The following is a 22,941-nucleotide window of genomic DNA, read 5'->3' on the forward strand; positions in this document are numbered from 1 at the left end:
AGAGACAGAGAGAGAGAGTGTGTGTGTGTGTGTGTGTGTGTGTGTGTGTGTGAGTGAGTGTGTGAGAGTGTGTGTGTGTGTGTGTGTGTGTGTGTGTGAGTGAGAGGGAGTGTGTGTGGTTGTGTGAGAGAGAGAGACAGAGTGAGAGAGAGAGTGTGTGTGTTTGTGTGAGAGAGGGAGAGAGAGAGAGCAAGAGAGTGTGTGAGAAAAGGAGTAGGAGGATGCTTAGGTAGCTAGCATGCAGCCAATGGTGCTGTCAGTAAGAACAGGTCCAGTCTAGCCACTCTGATGTTAAGGTCTTTATTTTCCTTCCAAATCAGGTATGGGTGTGTATGTAGGGGTGTATGTGTGTGAGCGTGTGGTTTCTACAAAAGGACAGAATTACAATGATTTAGTTAACAATAAACATAACATTGAAGTCACAGGAAATAAAGTAATTTAAACAATGCATAAGGCCATCTACTCATACCATAAATCTCAAATACATATCTAAATAACATGCTTAAGCAGGAAATACAGCAAAATAAACATTTAGGACAAACTTAAGAAATACAGAATAATAGTTAAGTGTCAAACAAATGTAGTTTCATCACAAGGTTCGGGAGGAGCACGTCAGATACTTAGCCTAATTAGCACAGGTGGAGCCACTTAAGATAATCATCCTTAGGGTATAAATACAGCTGAATTAGCCTACCTGTCTCCATTGACGGTTTATCAGCATCCCCCCTCCACCCCATCTCCTCCACTAGAGTTCATTTTACACTTTTATATTATACGGGGGGGGGGGGTACTCTAGGTTCGGGCCATTCCTGAGCTCGGAGCCCCTTCCCCGGACAGCTCGCCAAATATGCATTATAATACTTCAGCTAATTATGTAAGTGTGAACTCATGAAAAGCACTTACATGGTCAAATACACACACAGGGAAAAAAAACAAAGGAGAAAGAACTCAGTCCTCTCCACAGTGCATCCATGTGCACCAAAATGAAGGTGCTGTGGGCACAGGTGCAATTTATAGTGTCCTAACTGGCTTGAGATCAGGTGGGTGGAGCTAGAAGTTAATAGTAAATTAACAAGCCAAGAGGGGTGTGGCACATGCTTGGCACCTTGAAGCTTAAGGACATACAGCTTTTCAACAGTGTGTGTGTGTGTGTGTGTGTGTGTGTGTTGTGTGATTAAAGTGAAATCCAGCATAAATGAGGTTGAGTGTTAGAACAACACATCTCAATTGTGTGTGTGTGTGTGTGTGTGTGTGTGTGTGTGTGTGTGTGTGTGTGTGTGTGTGTGTGTGTGTGTGTGTGTGTTTAGTTTCAGCTGCAGTCCTTTGATATCGTGTGCAGCACGTCATGGGCTCGACGGGACAAATGCTGCGAGCTACCCAGCCTGGTGAGTGTGAGTGTGTGTGTGCGCACTTTGGATGGGTTAAATGCAGAGCATGAATTCTGAGTATGGGTCACCATACTTGGCTGAATGTCACTTTACTTTAGTTCTTGAATGAATCAACCATTGAAATGATTCCGTTCAGTCGCGATTAATCACTTATTACAGTTATTTGCTGACACATACTGCCGGCTTTAATATCACATTTACACTTTTTTTTCATGTTTTAAATCACTTCAGATATCAGTATTCAAGGTTTTGTTTACAGTTTTTTTTGGTTGCCAAACAACAGTGAGCACAATTGGAGCTACATGTGCAAAACTCTACCAACAGTCACCTGAGCAGAGGTGGGTAGAGTACCCAAAAACTGTACTCAAGTAAAAGTAAAAGTACTTCTAGAAATATTTACTCAAGTAAAAGTTCTAGTCTGAATAGTTACTTGAGTAAGAGTAAAATAGTATTATTGGATAAAAAAATCTACTCAAGTAGTTAGTTACTAGTTACTTTGGGTCATATATACTGAGCCTAATTTTATTTAGATATATAGATAAAATGTAATGTATGTGTGCATGTATAAATTTATATATTTCAAATAATTAAAAACATTTACAATTTAAACAGGTCATTTCAGGTTCTCTCAATCTGGACTTAAAAGCATTTAAGGAAATAAGTTCAGATAATTTCAAGTCTTTTTGCAAAAAGTTCCATGCAGAAGGAGCGGAGTGTGGTACGTTGAACCACATCAAAAGCTTTCTGCAAAGACTCAACCGCTTTAGCTGGGGACGATCCAAAACAATAAATAATCGTGTCATCAGCATAGAAATGCATATTAGCATCTGACACATTGTGGCCTAGTTCATTTATATACATAATAAACAAGAGAGGACCTAATATTGAGCCTTGTGGCACCCCCTTGTGGACCTTCACTAATGGAGAACATAGACCATCACATTTAATGCACTGCACTGCATTTAATGCAGTCCTGTTACTCAGATAATTCATGAACCAGGAAACTACACAATCAGACAATCCCAGACAAAGAAGCCTTTGCTTTAAAACAGCATGGTCCACTGTGTCAAAAGCTTTCGACAGATCAAGAAAAAGTGATGCACAGAATTGCTTTCTATCAAGAGCGACAAGTATTTCATTAATTACTTTTGTAACAGCAGTGATGGTACTGTGCTTTTTCCTGAAGCCTGACTGCAGTTTAGACAGGAGTTCATTTGAGTATAAAAACTGTTTTATATGGTCTGAAACAAGGGATTCTAAAACGTTTGACAAAACACACAAATTAGATATAGTCCGATAGTTAGTTAAAACTGCTGGATCACCTCCTTTAAACAAGGGAGTAACAAAAGCTGAATTCCAAACTGATGGTATTTCATTGTTTTGAATTGACAGATTAAAAAGAATTGTAAGGGGCTCTGCAAAAAATCAGCTGCCTTTTTCTAAAAGTAAGGCTCTATTAAATCTGGTCCAGGAGGTTTTCTGTGATCTAACGCTTTTAGAGCTCCATGCACCTGCTGCACAGTAAAAGAAACAAAATTAAAAGGCTCTCCAGAAAACACTGAGGAGTATGTGCATGGAGTGACAGCGACTACTCCTGTTGACCCGGACAGAGAAACAACTGATACAAAATGCTCATTAAAGCAATTTAAGACATCAACTCTGTCGTAGACTGGGAGAGAGTTTTTTAAGACAAATTTTGGGAGGGCTTCATTACTTTTATTCACAGAAAGAGACTTGATGACTTTCCAAAATTTCTGTGGATTATTGAGGTTTTCACTTGTGACTGATAAATAATATTCTGATTTAGCCTTTTTGATAAGAGAGGTACATTTATTTCTTAGTTGTCTGAAAATGGACCAGTCAGTGGCAAGAACTCCATTTGCTTACAGAGAGACTCAGACAGAACAACTGATGCACCAAATCTTGACTTAAAGATAGCTACGCCACCACCTTTCTTCGGCCTGTCACTGCGAAAAACATTATACCCATGCACATTTAAATCTTCATTAGTAATTGATTTCGTCAACCATGTTTCCGAAATTATCGCTATGTCTGCATCTGTAAATTCAATCCAAATTCTAACCATGTCCATTTTGGGTGGTAAACTGCGAACATTAAGATTAACAAATTTAAGTCCAGGCATTGATTTAAATTCAGCACGGGTCAAGACACATTACAAAAAGGGGCCAGGATTGGGCTGCACATTTCCAGATAAATGTAGGAGTAGTGTAATAATCAATCTGCATTTCACAGTATATTTTGAATCCGGAACTGAGTTTAATCACTCTCAGAAACTCCCATTAAAATCACTGAAACTGTTAACACTGTGAAATCAATATCTTAATTATAAATTTGTACACAAATCTGCACTTTTTTTTGTTTCTGACGAGAGAATTCGCCAGAAAGAGGTCTCCAGTCAGCGAGTGAGTGAAGGAAGCACCGGCATTTTAGCGATGACTCATCTGAACGCCTCTGATTGGCCATTGCATTCAAAAGCTCAACATAATCTTGTGTGATTGGTTATAATGCGCAGTGCTGATATGATATGACTTGCTGAACGTACATGCACCGGTGTGATTGTATTAAAATTAATAAAATCTTAATCGGCTATATTTTGTCTTTTGGAAGCTGCATTCAACTTAACTCCCCTCTGTTATAAGCCACACATGTACAACAAACTAATGTCACAGTGGTATCGTGTACTGTAATCGAATGTAGCCCAAGTTATTACCTGTTAAACAGTAGACAGCACACATCTTATAAGGATCTCCATCGCAAGCAAATAATAGCCTTTGCAGATTTGCTTTCAATTCAGTGCAGTTCCATAGCCACGTTTTCAACGCTGCTGATGTTCTTAAACGTTACAACTCTGAGTGAACCGCTTCAGACGATCAGTGCGTGCGGCCGGATACTGAATGAATCATTCAAACTGATTCATGAACCAATTCACTCGTTTGCCAATTGGTTTGATCAAGCCTTTGAACAGAATTGACTCAAAAGAATGAATCATTCGCAAATGAGCATCGCTCATTGTCCAGAGAAAAGTAGACGACGTGTTTGGAATAAACTGAAGCATTTATAACATTTGTTGCATTAAGATAAAGTAACGAGAGGAGCGTCGTCCACAGTAACGAAGTAAAAGTACAGATTTTTCCCAAAAAAATTACGCAAGTAAGAGTAAAAGTGCCCATCTTTAAATATACTCTAAAAATTATTAGTTACCCCATAAAATTACTCCGGTAATGTAACAAAGTAAATGTAACTCGTTACTACCCACCTCTGCACCTGAGCTAAATAGTTCACATCACCTGCAAAACTCATTCCAAGCAACACAACTCTTAACACATGTCTCAAAACAGGAACACACCGAGAGGAGAAACACCACATACAACCCTCGCTGAGATAACACACACCGTGCCTCATAACACACCGAGTGGAGAAACACCACACACGACCCTCGCTGAGATAACACACACCGTCACTCAGAACACACCGAGAGGAGAAACACTACACACAACCCTCGCTGAGATAACACACACCGTCACTCGGAACACACCGAGAGGAGAAACACCACACACAACCCTCGCTGAGATAACACACACCGTCACTCAGAACACACCGAGAGGAAAAACACCGCACACGACCCTCGCCGAGATAACACACACCGTCACTCGGAACACACCGAGAGGAGAAACACCACACACAACCCTCGCTGAGATAACACACACCGTCACTCAGAACACACCGAGAGGAGAAACACCACACACAACCCTCGCTGAGATAACACACACCGTCACTCGGAACACACCGAGAGGAGAAACACTACACACAACCCTCAGTGAGAGAACACACACCGTCACTCGGAACACACCGAGAGGAGAAACACCACACACGACCCTCACTGAGATAACACACACCGTCACTCAGAACACACCGAGAGGAGAAACACCACACACAACCCTCGCTGAGATAACACACACCGTCACTCGGAACACACCGAGAGGAGAAACACCACACACAACCCTCGCTGAGATAACACACACCGTCACTCGGAACACACCGAGAGGAGAAACACTACACACAACCCTCAGTGAGAGAACACACACCGTCACTCGGAACACACCGAGAGGAGAAACACCACACACGACCCTCACTGAGATAACACACACCGTCACTCGGAACACACCGAGAGGAGAAACACTACACACAACCCTCAGTGAGATAACACACACCGTCACTCGGAACACACCGAGAGGAGAAACACCACACACGACCCTCACTGAGAGAACACACACCGTCACTCGGAACACACCGAGAAGATAAACACCACACACAACCCTCTCTGAGATAACACACACCGTCACTCGGAACACACCGAGAGGAGAAACACCACACACAACCCTCACTGAGATAACACACACCGTCACTCGGAACACACCGAGAGGAGAAACACCACACACAACCCTCTCTGAGATAACACACACCGTCACTCGGAACACACCGAGAGGAGAAACACCACACACAACCCTCACTGAGATAACACACACCGTCACTCGGAACACACCGAGAGGAGAAACACCACACACAACCCTCACTGAGATAACACACACCGTCACTCGGAACACACCGAGAGGAGAAACACTACACACAACCCTCAGTGAGATAACACACACCGTCACTCGGAACACACCGAGAGGAGAAACACCACACACGACCCTCACTGAGAGAACACACACCGTCACTCGGAACACACCGAGAAGATAAACACCACACACAACCCTCTCTGAGATAACACACACCGTCACTCGGAACACACCGAGAAGATAAACACCACACACAACCCTCACTGAGATAACACACACCGTCACTCAGAACACACCGAGAGGAAAAACACCGCACACGACCCTCGCCGAGATAACACACACCGTCACTCGGAACACACCGAGAGGAGAAACACCACACACAACCCTCGCCGAGATAACACACACCGTCACTCAGAACACACCGAGAGGAGAAACACCACACACAACCCTCGCTGAGATAACACACACCATCACTCGGAACACACCGAGAGGAGAAACACCACACACGACCCTCACTGAGATAACACACACCGTCACTCGGAACACACCGAGAGGAGAAACACCACACACGACCCTCACTGAGATAACGCACACCGTCACTCGGAACACACCGAGAGGAAAAACACCACACACGACCCTCACTGAGAGAACACACACCGTCACTCAGAACACACCGAGAGGAGAAACACCACACACGACCCTCGCTGAGATAACACACACCGTCACTCGGAACACACCGAGAGGAGAAACACCACACACAACCCTCGCTGAGATAACACACACCGTCACTCAGAACACACCGAGAGGTGAAACACCACACACAACCCTCGCTGAGATAACACACACCGTCACTCAGAACACACCGAGAGGAGAAACACCACACACAACCCTCGCTGAGATAACACACACCGTCACTCAGAACACACCGAGAGGTGAAACACCACACACAACCCTCGCTGAGATAACACACACCGTCACTCAGAACACACCGAGAGGAGAAACACCACACACAACCCTCACCGAGATAACACACACCGTCACTCGGAACACACCGAGAGGAGAAACACCACACACGACCCTCACCGAGATAACACACCGTCACTCAGAACACACCGAGAGGAGAAACACCACACACAACCCTCACTGAGATAACACACACCGTCACTCGGAACACACCGAGAGGAGAAACACTACACACAACCCTCGCTGAGATAACACACACACCGTCACTCAGAACACACCGAGAGGAGAAACACCACACACAACCCTCACTGAGATAACACACACCGTCACTCAGAACACACCGAGAGGAGAAACACTACACACAACCCTCACTGAGATAACACACACCGTCACTCGGAACACACCGAGAGGAGAAACACCACACACAACCCTCACTGAGATAACACACACCGTCACTCGGAACACACCGAGAGGAGAAACACCACACACGACCCTCACTGAGATAACACACACCGTCACTCGGAACACACCGAGAGGAGAAACACCGCACACAACCCTCTCTGAGATAACACACACCGTCACTCGGAACACACCGAGAGGAGAAACACCGCACACAACCCTCTCTGAGATAACACACACCGTCACTCGGAACACACCGAGAGGAGAAACACCACACACGACCCTCGCCGAGATAACACACACCGTCACTCGGAACACACAGAGAGGAGAGACACCACACACAACCCTCGCCGAGATAACACACACCGTCACTCAGAACACACCGAGAGGAGAAACACCACACACAACCCTCACTGAGACAACACACACCGTCACTCGGAACACACAGAGAAGAAAAACACTACACACAACCCTCACTGACATAACACACACTGTGAGTAAAAACACTAGCATCAAACACCAATACACAAAATACTAACTCTTCATCTTTACAGTTTAAACAATTTCTGTGACTTCATACAAAGTAATACTTTCTTCAAAGGAAAGAGTGACATTCTTTCACATGATTTATTTACATTTTTAGAACATAAAAGGTAAATTAAAATTAGCAGTTTGCTTCAATAGTCTGTAGTAATTTATGGCATTACAGTAATGAGAAAAAAAGGTAGAAACTAAAAGTACATACTGTAATTCAAACAAATAATTGAGGGACTAATCCTGAAATTGCAATCAGCAGTGTTTGAAATGCACAAGGCTGAAATCTCTTCTGTTTTGAATATGTGCTTCACAGTTTTGACAGCAGTGTGTTAGCATTTGAACAAAGTGCTGTAAATCCACAGTGTTGTGCAGGTTGTGGTTAAAGTCATGGGATAAGTGTGTAGAGTTTTGAAAACTGTGTTCAAGCAATGAAAAACTAACTAGAGTTTGGTCCACATGAACTGCTGCTGTGCAGACTGTAGTTAGAGTTTTGCACTTTATCAATCGAAAAAAAAAACCCTAATAACTAGCTGTACACGACCGAACATCCTTGTTGCCCAATAGATTCAAAATAAACCAGTTACACCTCTTTGAAATTTAAATATTTTATTAATTTAACAATACAGTGTGAACAGACCCGAGAAGTGCAGGAATAATACTGCAAAATTGCAAAAACTGAAGAGATACTGAGCCTTGCGATGTGTTCGCGCCGCCATCTTGGTCTTATGAGATATACATACATACATACATATACATACACAGGGCAGCTGTGGCCTAATGGTTAGAGAGTTGGACTTCTAACCCGAAGGTCGCTGGTTTGAGTCTCAGTGCTGGCAGGAGCTGTAGTTGGGAGGGAGTGAATGAACAGATCTCTCTTCCTCTCTCAATACTCATGACTGAAGTGTCCTTGAGCAAGGCACTGAACTCCCAGTTACTCCCCGAGCGCTGGATCTATAGCTGCCCACTGCTGTGTGTGTTCACTTCTCACTGCTGTGTGTGTGCACTTGGATGGGTTAAATTCTTTGACCCCACTGATTGATGTTTCCCACAGGAGTAATATGTATATTCTAAATAATTTTAAATATTTTCACCAGCACTGGATCACAGTGATGTAGTGGTTCTTCTTTCCTCTTTAGATGCTGTTTTTCACGGCGCTCTAAGATTTATATCAAACTGTAACCCTTCACCTCAACACTGCACTCTACATAACCTTCTCTCTGGAGTAGAGGGATCATACATTGGTAGCTAATTATTTATCAAACTATTTTGGGGTTGTTGTTTGGTCTCAGAAATGTCTTACTCTTTCTGTTTAATCTGGGCTTTTGTGTGCACACCTCCATGTGATTGGAATTTACTCTAAATGAAATTAAAAATGGCAAACTTTGGTGTCTATTTTTATTCACTCAAAGAAGACTCGGTGAGGTGCAATTGTTTTTTAGTTTTGTTTTTGTGAGTTGTGTTTGTAGCTGCTGCCTGTGTCATCAGTATCCCAGGTATATTTGTAGAAATAGACAACAATACATTGTGTGAGTCACAATTATACATTTCTCTTTTATGCCAAAAATCATTAGGAATTTAAGCAAAGATCATATTCCATGAAGATATTTATTAAATGTCCTACTGTAAATATTTAAAAACCTAATTGTTGATTAGTAATATGCATTAAGAACTTCATCTGAACAACTTTAAAGATGATTTTCTCAATATTTAGATTATTTTGCTCCCTCAGATTCCAGATTTTCAAATAGTTGCATCTCAGACAGATATTGTCCTCCGAACAAACCAAACATCACTGGAGAGATGATTTATTCAGCTTCAAATGATGCATACATCTCAGTTTAGAAAAATTGACAATTAAGACTGGTTTTGTGCTCCCAGGTCACATTTTTGGACAGGTCTCTTCTGTGAAAGAGATTTTTTTTTTTAAATCTCAGAGAGATTATCCTGTCTAAATAAAGGTTAATTAAAATAAACAAATCATTGAATCTGACCCTTGAATCGACTGATTGAATGTTTGATTCCTGTGAGTGATTTGAGTGTACCCAGAGTGAACGAATCGTGAAACACAGTGTGATTGATCAGCTGTTGTGTGTTTGCAGAGGAAGGAAGCTGAGTGTCCGTCTCTCCCTCGAGCATGCACCTGCACTCAGGACAGCAAGGGCCCCCCCGGCCCCACCGGCCCCCCGGTACCAGCCCTTCATCACCACCACCACCACCATCATCTCAGACATCAGTCACTGACTCTGTGTGTGTGTGTGTGTGTGTGTGTGTGTGTGTGTGTGTGACAGGGAGGCCCGGGTGTCAGAGGAGCCCGAGGAGATCGAGGTGAACCCGGCCCTGTGGTACAGTATTACCCACAATCCTCTTCACAAGAGTTAAGAGTGTGATTATAAGAGTGTATTAACACAGGTGTGTGTGTGTAGGGTCCTGTTGGTCCAGTGGGGGACGCTGGTATTCCAGGTGCTCAGGGGCCTCTTGGTCCCCCGGGGCCCAGTGGACGCTCCATCAGAGGCCCTCCAGTAACTAACAGCACCTCCACACCGAGTACTCCTTCAAACTCGGACTGTCAAAGGACAAAACCAGTCCAAACACTAAGAACATCTGAATTCAAACCTGTGCATCTGTGTACTGCTGTCTGTTAGCTCATACACGCACACATTACCTCAGATTCTTTGCATGCAAATCAGGAATTAATTTATTTTTTATTAACGTTTAAAGATAAATTACATTTATGTAACAAATACTTATTTTATTGCTTTCAATATAAAAAGTGTGGTGGTTTATATTTGATCATTGCATCCTCTTGTGGATGTAGGAGGCAATACAGTACTTTTGTTCCCTCTAACATGAAATCTTTTGAATTTGAATAGAATTGTATTATTATTGTTACACAAGTAATTTAAACATTTTTTCCAGCTGTTTGGACAGCTTAAGTTCACATTGCTTCAGTAATTCACTCAATTCAAATGAAGTGACCCTGTTAATCTCACACACGTCTCAGTTATTTCTCAGAGACTTACACTAAACAAGGTAGTAGACATCTAGGTCAATTTACAATTAATTGTAATAAAATACAATACAGTATTACAAAATGTAATACAATTTATAAATAAATTACAATTGAGTGTAATGTAAGGGAGTTATGAAATATAGGCCAAGTTACAGATATTTTTGTTAAGTTTTGTGCTTTTCAGTTTATACAATATTCAATTCAATTCAAGTTTATTTGTATAGCGCTTTTTACAATAGAAATCGTTACAAAGCAACTTTACAGAAAATTATGTTTCTACAATATTTAGTAGTAGCTTATAAGTGGTGACTGTCAGTTTGTGCGAGTATGACAGGATTTTTTGAAAAATTAATACAAGACCTAGTCAGTTCTGTTGTTGATTCAGGGTTAGCATCATCTGGGGTCCTCTGAGGGTCAGCATCATCTCTTCTCAGGTGTTCTGGATCCAGACTGGAGCTTGTGTAAATCCTAGTTACCACGGGAGGAAGATCCCAGCAGAAACAGAGAAACAAATAGAGACATCATTAGCATAGCTGCTGACCCAACAAAGTAAAATTAATTAGTTTAACCCAAGATAAAGAATAAGAATGCACATTTGATCAGATGCAACTACACTCACAATTTAAGAGATGCATTATTCAAATGCTTGGCAAAAGAGATGCGTTTTTAATCTAGATTTAAACAGAGAGAGTGTGCCTGAACCCCGAACATTATCAGGAAGGCTATTCCAGAGTTTGGGAGCCAAATGTGAAAAAGCTCTACCTCCTTTAGTGGACTTTGCTATCCTAGGAACTACCAAAAGTCCAGCGTTTTGTGACCTTAGGGAGTGTGATGGGTTGTAGCATGGTAGAAGGCTAGTTAGGTGCGCAGGAGCTAAACCATTTAGGGCCTTATAGGTAAGTAATGATAATTTGTAACTGATAAGCTTGTTTATTGAAGAAGCAGGACAACCACCTAGAAGTGCATTACAATAGTCCAGTCTAGAGGTCATAAATGCATGAACTAGCTTTTCTGCATCAGAAACAGATAACATGTTTCGTAGCTTGGCAATGTTTCTAAGATGGAAGAATGCAGTTTTTGTAACATGGGAAATATGATTTTCAAAAGACAAGTTGCTGTCTAATATAACACCCAGATTTCTGACTGTAGAGGAAGTAACAGTACATCCGTCTAGTTGCAGATTGTAATCTACAAGATTCTGTGTACTGTTTTTTGGTCCAATAATTAATATCTCTGTCTTATCCGAATTTAATTGGAGAAAATTATTTGTCATCCAATCTTTTACATTTTTAACACACTCTGTTAGCTTAGATAATTGGGAAGTTTCATCTGGTCTCGTTGAAATATATAGCTGAGTATCATCAGCATAACAGTGGAAGCTAATTCCGTATTTTCTAATAATATTACCAAGGGGCAACATGTATATTGAAAATAGATGAGGACCTAGGACGGATCCTTGTGGCACTCCATATTTTACTGATGATAAATGAGATGACACCCCATTTAAGTAAACAAAATGGTAGCGATCGGACAGGTAGGATCTGAACTATCTTAGAGCCTGCCCTTGAATACCTGTATAGTTTTGTAATCAATCTATGAGTATGTCATGATCTATGGTGTCGAACGCAGCACTAAGATCAAGTAAAACTAGAAATGAGATGCAGCCTTGATCAAGAAACAGGACATTTGTAATTTTAGTTAGTCTAGTTCATGTGTATTTTTGGGTACAAATAGCAGTTGAGATAGATCAGGCAGGTTATTTGTGAATCTCTCTTTGGTGACTGGAACAATATTTCTGCCCAGACGGTAACGCTGAGACATATAGTTAATGTCAGTGATACGCAGCATGCATGATACAAGAAAATGGTCTGTAACATCATCGCTTTGAGGTACGATATCTATATCAGTAAGATCGATTCCATGCGATATAATTAAATATAGTGTATGATTAAAACGATGAGTGGGCCTGGTGACATTTTGCTTGACTCCAAAGGAGTTTATTAGGTCAGTAAACACAAGTCCTAATGCATCATTTGTATTATCAACGTGAATATTAAAATCTCCCATGATTATCACCTTATCAACTGTAACCAGAAGGTCTGAGGGGAAATCTGCAAATTCTTTTAGGAATTCTGTATATGGCCCTAGTGGTCAATACGCAGTAGCCAGAGCAAGAGATACATTAGATTTCTTTTGCATGTCTGACAGTGTAACATTTAGCAGAAGTATTTCAAAAGAGTTAAACCTGTATCCTGTTTTCTGGGTAACATTGAGAATATCACTATATATTGTTGCAACACCTCCGCCACGACCAGTCTGACGGGGCTCATGCTTATAACAGTAGTTTGGTGGAGTGGACTCATTTAGACCAATATAATCATTTGGTTTTAGCCAGGTTTCAGTCAAGCAGAGTACATCAAAACTATTATCTGTCAAGTCAAGTCAAGTCACCTTTATTTATATAGCGCTTTAAACAAAATACATTGCGTCAAAGCTACTGAACAACATTCATTAGCAAAACAGTGTGTCAATAATGCAAAATGACAGTTAAAGGCAGTTCATCATTGAATTCAGTGATGTCATCTCTGTTTAGTTTAAATAGTGTCTGTGCATTTATTTGCAATCAAGTCAACGATATCGCTGTAGATGAAGTGTCCCCAACTAAGCAAGCCAGAGGCAACAGCGGCAAGGAACCGAAACTCCATCGGTGACAGAATGGAGAAAAAAACCTTGGGAGAAACCAGGCTCAGTTGGGGGGCCAATAAAGCATTACAATAATCTAACCTTGAGGTCATAAATTCATGGATTAACATTCCTGCATTTGAGTTTTTAGGTCCTATAATTAACACCTCTGTTTTTTCAGAATTTAGCAGTAAGAAATTACTAGTCATCCAGTTTTTTATATCGACTATGCATTCCATTAGTTTTTTAAATATCGGTGTGTTTCACCGGGCCGCGAAGAAATATAGAGCTGAGTATCATCAGCATAACAGTGAAAGCTAACACCATGTTACCTGATGATATCTCCCAAGGGTAACATATAAAGCGTGAAGAGTAGCAGCCCTAGTACTGAGCCTTGAGGTACTCCATACTGCACTTGTGATCAATATGATACATCTTCATTCACTGCTACGAACTGATGGCGGTCATATAAGTTTGATTTAAATCATGCTAATGCACTTCCATTAATGCCAACAAAGTGTTCAAGTCTATGCAAAAGAATGTTGTGGTCAATTGTGTCAAACGCAGCACTAAGATCCAATAAAACTAATAGAGAGATACACCCACGATCAGATGATAAGAGCAGATCATTTGTAACTCTAAGAAGAGCAGTCTCAGTACTATGATACGGTCTAAATCCTGACTGGAAATCCTTACATATACCATTTTTCTCTAAGAAGGAATATAATTGTGAGGATACCACCTTTTCTAGTATCTTGGACAGAAAAGGGAGATTCGAGATTGGTCTATAATTAACTAGTTCTTTGGGGTCAAGTTGTGGTTTTTTGATGAGAGGCTTAATAACAGCCAGTTTGAAGGTTTTGGGGACATGTCCTAATGACAATGAGGAATTAATAATAGTCAGAAGAGGATCTATGACTTCTGGAAGCACCTCTTTTAGGAGCTTAGATGGTATAGGGTCTAACATACATGTTGTTGGTTTAGATGATTTAACAAGTTTGTACAATTCTTCCTCTCCTATAGTAGAGAATGAGTGGAACTGTTCCTCAGGGGGTCTATAGTGCACTGTCTGATACGATACTGTAGCTGACGGCTGAATGGTTGCAATTTTATCTCTAATAGTAACGATTTTAGAAGTAAAGTAGTTCATAAAGTCATTACTGCTGTGGTGTTGGGAAATGTCAACACTTGTTGAGGCTTTATTTTTCGTTAATTTAACCACTGTATTGAATAAATACCTGGGGTTATGTTTGTTTTCTTCTAAAAGAGAAGAAAAGTAATCGGATCTAGCAGTTTTTAATGCTTTTCTGTAGGATACAGTAGGTTACTTTCCTATCAAGCAATACGAAATACCTCTAGTTTTGTTTTCCTCCAGCTGCGCTCCATTTTTCGGGCTGCTCTCTTTAGGGTGCGAGTATGCTCATTATACCATGGTCTCATACTGGTTTCCTTAACCTTCCTTAAGCGTAAAGGAGCAACTGTATTTAAAGTGCTAGAAAAGAGAGAGTCCATAGTTTCTGTTACATCATCAAGTTGTTCTGAGGTTTTGGATATGCTAAGGAATTTGGATACATCAGGAAGATAACTTAAAAAGCAGTCTTTTGTGGTAGAAGTGATGGTTCTTCCATACTTGTAACAAGAAGCAGAATTTACAATTTTGGCTATATGAATTTTGCAAAGAACTAAATAATGATCTGAGATATCATCACTTGGCTTAATAATTTCAACACCATCAACATCAATTCCATGTGACAGTATTAAATCTAGAGTATGATTTCGACAATGAGTAGGTCCTGAAACGTGTTGTCTAACACCAATAGAGTTCAGAATGTCTATAAATGCTGATCCCAATGCATCTTTTTCATTATCAACATGGATGTTAAAATCTCCAACTATTAAAACTTTATCTGCAGCCAGAACTAACTCGGATGTAAAATCACCAAACTCTTTAATAAAGTCTGTATGGTGCCCTGGTGGCCTGTATACAGTAGCCAGTACAAACATAACAGGGGATTTATCATTAACATTTGTTTCTTTGGATAATGTTATATGAAGTACCATTACTTCAAACGAGTTATACTTGAAGCCTGCCCTCTGAGAAATCCTGAAAACGTTGTTATAAATTGAAGCAACACCTCCACCTTTGCCTTTTAGACGTGGCTCATGTTTATAACAGTAATCTTGGGGGGTGGACTCATTTAAAATAATGTAATCATCAGGTTTTAGCCAGGTTTCTGTCAAACAGAGCACATCTAGATTATGATCAGTGATCAAATTATTTACAAAAAGTGTTTTCGTAGAAAGGGATCTGATATTCAATAAGCCAAGCTTTATCATTTGTTTATCCATATTGCTTCTGTTTTTTATTTGTTGAACCTCAATTAAATTGTTAATCTTAACTTGGTTTGGACGTTTTTTGTTTTTTCTAGTTCGGGGAACAGACACAGTCTCTATAGTGTGATATCTAGGTGAAAAAGTCTCTATGTGCTGAGAATTAACTGACCTCTGTGACGGGAGGCAGCTAGCAGACGGTCGGTTTAGCCAGTCTGTCTGCTTCCTGACCTGGGCCCCAGTTAGTCAAGTATAAACACTAAGACTATTTGCCATATTTCTAGAGAGAAGAGTGGCGCCACCCCAGGAGGGATGAAGACCATCTCTTTTCAACAGGTCAGGTCTGCCCCCAAAGCTCGTCCAATTGTCTATGAAACCTATGTTATTTTGTGGGCACCACTTAGACATCCAGCCATTGATATATATATAGGGAGAATCCCCCTTGTATCCACATCATTGAACCTGACCCCCTTTAGAATAAGTTTGGACAGCCCTGCTCTAGCAGACACATGATCACCAAAAAATTTTGGGTGAAAAATAAATAATTTCACAATAAAAGCATGATTGGGGTTATTAGGGTCACTTCCTCTAGATGTGGTTCTGCAAGTGTAATATTTTAGAGCGCATCACGTATATCACGTGTCTGTGATATATTTGAAGAGTTTATTTGCAAAAACTTATTTTTTTTATTTAGCGTGATTTATATATTTTTTTGTTCTTTTTCCTTTAAATAATTAGATTACTTGGAACACAATGAAAAAGAATGATCTGTTTTTGTGAATGAGCTCTTGCTGTGGTATTGAGTGAGCTGTTTTTGTCAGGGGTCTCCGGGAGAGACGGGTCAGAAGGGCGATGCCGGTCCTCCAGGGCTGCAGGTAAATCCCTCACCGTTCACCTTCTCTCTCTCTCTCTCTCTCTCTCTCTCTCTCTCTCTCTCTCTCTCTCTCTCTCTCTGTGCGTCTGAAGATGGTCTCATGTTCCTGTAGGGTGTTCCTGGCTCTCCTGGGCCTGCGGGACGCGACGGGCCTCCAGGACCGCGGGTAACGTGTCCATCGCTCATCAGGCTAAAGCTGCTAGCACTCGAGCATATGATCACTGTGTTCTCGTCCTCCACAGGGGCCGCCGGGTCAGGACGGGCCTCAGGGACAAGTGGGACCACAGGGATCTATAGTGAGTCCACAGACACACATTCACTGACCGCAGTCTCTCTGACACCAAACACTGCATCACAAGCCGCACACGTGTAGATGAACACAGCGACACGCCTCACTCTGAACCAGATCCAGGACCTTCCAGATGGCCCACCGCGACATTTCACTAAAGAAGGGGAAATACAACATTTCGAAACTTATCTGAACTTTTTGTTTGTTTTATTCTTGCACTAAAATGTGAAAAACTCAAAGTGAGTTTCATTAAAAAAGAATTTCATATAAAACATTTGGGCACATCAGCTCTTAAAAAAGACTGTATTTGCTGGAATCAAATTTAAATGATTTAATTTTGAAAATGATGAAATTAGGATGCAAATATTAATATGCGAATGTAATTATTGTTATTGTTCCTAATTAAAGTAATTTAAAAGTTGTGCTATAAAATAACATGTTCTATTATATTCATGAAATACTCAATATTTTCTTATAAAGTACAATAGTCTTATTACTTTAAATTCTTATTTTAAGATTTTTATATTCTAATAATCTGAAATATAATGTTTTATTATAATTATTTTATAGTCATTAAATGAGTTAACAATAGTGGGAATGTGGCTTATAAGGTTTTTTTTTATGTATGTAGCGCTTTAAAGAACTTTCAACAACCAAGGTTTTCCCAAACTGTTGAGCCCTAAAAGTATGTTGTGCACGCAAAAAAAGTGTTATTTATTCATTTATTTCTTGAGTTTTTATTTTATTTTTCTATGCAGAAGCATCACTGTAACAATTTACAAACTTCATATTCACGGGAAGAAGGAGGCGGGAACCAGCGGACAATCAAAATGAAGCTTTAATTACAAAATAAAACATGGACGACTGCCGCGCACAAACAAAACCAAACACAAAATAAAGCCCAGGCCTGGTCCGCTCTCGTCCTTCACTGTCGCCGCTCCTCTTTTATATCCTTCCAATTTCCTCCGTGGGACTCGAGACCGGTGAGTAGAGCAGGTTAGGGTTAGTCGCTCATTTCCAATCACTCCACCGGCCTCGCTCCATCCCATGGCTCTCGGCCCCGCCCCCCTCGTCACAATTATCCAACAAAATCATCCCAGTCATTCCAGAACGTTTAATGCTTTACAAATAAAGCTATATTATAAATCTTGTATTTTTTTTGTTTGGCAGAAGAACAAACTATCACAGTGTCAGTATTGCTCAGTATATTTAGTGTTTTTATAACCGGCATCTCATCCTCAGGGGGGTCCAGGAGCGTCGGGGGCCCCAGGGGGAAATGGCCCTCCAGGACCAACAGGAGACCAGGGTCCTCCGGTACGTGTTTCCACATGCGTGTGCACATGATAGCATCAACGAACCGATGCTCAAACCTCCTCTGTCTGTTTCAGGGACCCCCGGGACCCAAGGGAGAGAAGGGCGAGCGGGTGAGTCTGATAACGAGTCTGACCAGATAACGAGGGCTTCTTCACGTTCTCATCTCTGATGTGTTTAAAAGGGTGAAGTCCAGTCCACGACTTCTGTCCAAGCCATAGCCAGACAAGTGTGTGAGCAGCTGATCCAGAGTGAGTGCAGAGAGAGACGTACGGCATTCTGGGATTGCATTTGTGTCTCTGACATCTCTCTCTCTCCGGCTGCAGGTCACATGGCACGGTACAATTCCATTCTAAATCACATTCCCAGTCAGCCGGAGTCGATCCGCACTGTACCCGGGCCGCCGGGAGAACCGGGCCGACAGGGGTCTACAGGACCTCAGGGAGAGCAGGGGCCGCCGGGACGGCCGGGATTCCCAGGCAGAAACGGGGAGAATGGCCAGCCAGGAGCCAGAGGTGCATGATTGTGTTTGTACTGACAGACTGAAGCACACAGACAGCACTAACCTAATCACGATGAAACCATGTGCGCTTATTATCATCAGGACCTCTGGGTGAGAAGGGAGAGAAGGGCAGTCCAGGTGTGGGAGTCCAGGGACCCAGAGGACCTGCTGGACCGCCAGGTGAACACACACACACTCTCACTCACCCATGTTTGTTCTTGTGAAAAGTAGGTTCATCCCATAGGTGTAATGGTTTTTATACTGTACAAACTGTATATTCTATGGCTTTAAAAATGGGGACATGGGTTATGTCCTAATAAGACACTCTCTCCTTGTAATACCTGTTTCATACCCATGTCATTATACAAAGTTGTGTCCTGATAAGTCACAAAAACAAGATTAATTGTAATGGTTTGATAGAACTGGCTGGAAGACCTGCCAAGAGAGCATTGTAATAGTCCAGTCTGGACAGAATAAGAACTTGAACAAGGAGTTGTGCAGCATGTTCCGAAAGAAAGGGCCTGATCATCTTAATGTTGAATAAAGCAAATCTGCAGGACCGGACAGTTTTAATGCAATGTGGTCTGAGAAAGTTAGCTGATCATCAATCATAACTCCAAGGTTTCTGACTGTTTTTGAAGGAGTTATGGTAGATGTGACTAACTTGATGGTGAAATTGTGATGAAACCATGGGTTTGCTGGAACCACAGGCAGTTCTGTCTTGGCAAGGTTGAGTTGAAGGTGATGGTCCTTTATCCAGCAAGAAATGTCTGTTAGACAAGCTGAGATGTGAGCAGCTATCGTCAGATCATCAGGATGGAATGAGAGGTAGAGTTGAGTGTCATCAGTCAAGTCAAGTCAAGTCACCTTTATTTATATAGCGCTTTAAACAAAATACATTGCGTCAAAGCAACTGAACAACATTCATTAGGAAAACAGTGTGTCAATAATGCAAAATGATAGTTAAAGGCAGTTCATCATTGAATTCAGTGATGTCATCTCTGTTCAGTTAAATAGTGTCTGTGCATTTATTTGCAATCAAGTCAACGATATCGCTGTAGATGAAGTGTCCCCAACTAAGCAAGCCAGAGGCGACAGCGGCAAGGAACCGAAACTCCATCGGTGACAGAATGGAGAAAAAAACCTTGGGAGAAACCAGGCTCAGTTGGGGGGCCAGTTCTCCTCTGACCAGACGAAACCAGTAGTTCAATTCCAGGCTGCAGCAAAGTCAGATTGTGCAGAAGAATCATCTGTTTCCTGTGGTCTTGTCCTGGTGCTCCTCTGAGACAAGGTCTTTACAGGGGATCTGTATCTGGGGCTCTAGTTGTCCTGGTCTCCGCTGTCTTTCAGGGATGTAGAGGTCCTTTCTAGGTGCTGATCCACCATCTGGTCTGGATACGTACTGGATCCGGGTGACTGCAGTGACCCTCTGATCTGGACACAGACTGGATCTGGTGGCTACGGTGACCTCGGAATAAGAGAGAAACAGACAAATATTAGCGTAGATGCCATTCTTCTAATGATGTAGCAAGTACATAGGGTGTTATGGGAAGTGTTCCTGGTTCCGGTTTACCTAATTAATGCAGCCTAAAAATCCTTTAACGGATTTGGATATTAAAAGCATATTAGTATGTTATGTGTATGCCAGGTTAAAGAGATGGGTCTTTAATCTAGATTTAAACTGCAAGAGTGTGTCTGCCTCCCGAACAATGCTAGGTAGGTTATTCCAGAGTTTAGGCGCCAAATAGGAAAAGAATCTGCCGGCCGCAGTTGATTTTGATATTCTAGGTATTATCAAATTGCCTGGGTTTGAGAACGTAGCGGACGTAGAGGATTATAATGTGACAGGAGCTCATTCAAATACAGAGCTGCTAAACCATTCAGGGCTTTATGAGTAATAATGCAGTTTTACAAATGCTAGAAACGTGGCTTTCTAAGGAAAAATTGCTATTAAATAGCACACCTAGGTTCCTAACTGATGACGAAGAATAGGATCAAGCGGACAAGTAGTAGGATGATTAGAAAGGATGAGTTTGGAGACTTCTGCCTCAGAGAGTGAAGAGAAGGATGTGAATGAGTGTATGTTTGTTGGTAAGATGTGCCTGACAGATTGATGTTTACTGTCTTAATTCATGTGAGAGATTCATTATCATAATATGATAACTTCAGACGGACAACTGCACAAATACATAATATTGTGTGTTCAGAGTCTGAGAGTGTGAGTGTATTCAAATGACTGAATAGAATATGAAACAGGAAGCTGATGACTCTGTTTCCTGCTGTACCACAGGAGCTCCTGGTGAAGGACGAACAGGAAGTCCAGGCTCATCTGGTCGCCCAGGTAACCCCGGCAGTCCCGGCAGACCCGGGAATCCAGGACAGGATGGTCCATCCGGCCCACCCGGATACTGTGACCAGAACGCCTGCCTCGGCTACAACGGGGGAGGTGAGTGTGTGTGTGTGTGTGTGTGGGTGAGAGAGAGTGAGTGTGTGACTGAGTGTGTGCGTGTGTGTGTTTGTGTGAGAGAGTGAGTGTGTGTGACTGAGTGTGTGCGTGTTTGTGTGTGTGCGAGAGAGTGAGTGACTGAGTGTGGTTGTGTGTGTGCGTGTGTATGTGTGAAAGAGAGAGTGAGTTAGTGAGTGTGTGACAGCGTGTGTGTGTGAGAGAGAGTGAGTTTGTGAATGAGTGAGTGTGTGTTTGTGTGAGAGAGAGTGAGTTAGTGAGTGTGTGACTGAGTGTGTGTGTGTGTCTGTGTGTGAGTGTGTGTGTGTGCAGTGTTGGGAAGGTTACTTTGGAAATGTAATAGGTTACAGATTACAAGTTACCCTGTTTAAAATGTAATAGAAGTGTAACTTTTTCAATTACTTTATTAAAGTAATGTAACTAATTACTTTTGAGTACTTTTTGATTACTTTTCTAAATGTGTGAAAATTAAAGAATAATAAATAAAAGCGTATACATCAACTTAAATACATTTATCTAATAAGCATGTGACGTATTCTGTGTAATAAACTCCTGAAACATTGGTGTTTTTTGAACTGCTGTCTCTGTATATGATGATAGTTTTCTCAAAATAAGTAAAATGTACATGAAGTGACACAGAGCAGTTCTAGAAATTATGTTTATGTGCTCGTGTACTCCTATATTGAGATGGCAGAGGTTGAAAACACTGCGAGCTTCAGTAGGCCTATGTGTAGTAAATGAAGCCATGTCTTTGCCATTAATTTACAGGAGGGGCGGACTGGGGAAAAAATTCAGACTGGAAAATTCAAACTCATACAAACAAATTCATGGACAAAACTATTTTTGGTATGGACCTGAGATAAAAAAAAGGTTTAAATCTTTAATTTGGGGACATGCTAAATAAATAAAAGTTCTCTCCTGAACTGCACCTTCACTTCCATTTTTCTCTTCAGTCTCTTTATTTTGCGCCGTTATCCATCTCTCTCATGACTTTAATACTCAAGATTGAACAAAACTATACTTTACAATACAATACTCTACAATACTACAATATCTTTGTAGAAAAATCCTAACACTGTATACGAGTCATGTTCTTCCCTTACAAAAATTGACCATGCTTTTTTTAGCCTATATACAATAACCTTGTTTTGTTTTGTTTTTTTGCAAATGGACTTGTATTTATTTTTAAATAACTCAATTTGTAAAATCATTTAAAATTTTTGGTTACCACAGTTAAACAATAGTAACTATTTTCTCTGGATTTATAGTAATATATTAAAACGTTAATTTTCGTAAGGGTTGTGTTGTTGTCTGTCGTAGCTCCCCCTAAACCTATAAAAAAAAAATGTGATTTTTTTTTCAGCTAAATTACTACTGTAACATTACTACAGATAATAACGATGTCCTTTATATAGTAGCCTATTTTGAGTGATGACTGATGAGCAACGTGCTGCTGCTTGATTAAATAAATAAAAAAACAAAGACAAAAAAGCATCTTTACAGATGAAACTGACCTGAAACCCTGAACAGTAGTTCTGCTTCTCTGCTCCAGCTGTGCGCTTCCACACTCCACTCTATTCTCTCTCTCTCTCTCTCTCTCTCTCTCTC

At 41.1% G+C, this 22,941-nt stretch overlaps 1 protein-coding gene across 1 annotated transcript in view; it reads left to right on the plus strand.

Annotated features, from left to right (window-relative positions):
- Positions 1-21,315, plus strand: part of col14a1b (collagen, type XIV, alpha 1b) — a gene marked incomplete at its 3' end in the record, with an annotated part of 92,940 nt that extends 71,625 nt beyond the window's left edge. The window contains exons 32-44 of the mRNA XM_059519564.1: positions 1,308-1,385; positions 9,970-10,056; positions 10,159-10,212; positions 10,294-10,389; positions 16,715-16,768; positions 16,880-16,933; positions 17,010-17,063; positions 18,299-18,370; positions 18,445-18,480; positions 18,552-18,618; positions 18,694-18,882; positions 18,972-19,049; positions 21,160-21,315. Coding sequence (XP_059375547.1) covers positions 1,308-1,385; positions 9,970-10,056; positions 10,159-10,212; positions 10,294-10,389; positions 16,715-16,768; positions 16,880-16,933; positions 17,010-17,063; positions 18,299-18,370; positions 18,445-18,480; positions 18,552-18,618; positions 18,694-18,882; positions 18,972-19,049; positions 21,160-21,315 — 1,075 coding nt within the window. The remainder of the gene's footprint in view (positions 1-1,307; positions 1,386-9,969; positions 10,057-10,158; positions 10,213-10,293; positions 10,390-16,714; positions 16,769-16,879; positions 16,934-17,009; positions 17,064-18,298; positions 18,371-18,444; positions 18,481-18,551; positions 18,619-18,693; positions 18,883-18,971; positions 19,050-21,159) is intronic.
- Positions 21,316-22,941: the final 1,626 nt, after the last annotated feature.

The sequence above is a fragment of the Carassius carassius genome, chromosome 31 (assembly GCF_963082965.1).
Source record: "Carassius carassius chromosome 31, fCarCar2.1, whole genome shotgun sequence".
Lineage (NCBI taxonomy): Eukaryota > Metazoa > Chordata > Actinopteri > Cypriniformes > Cyprinidae > Carassius > Carassius carassius.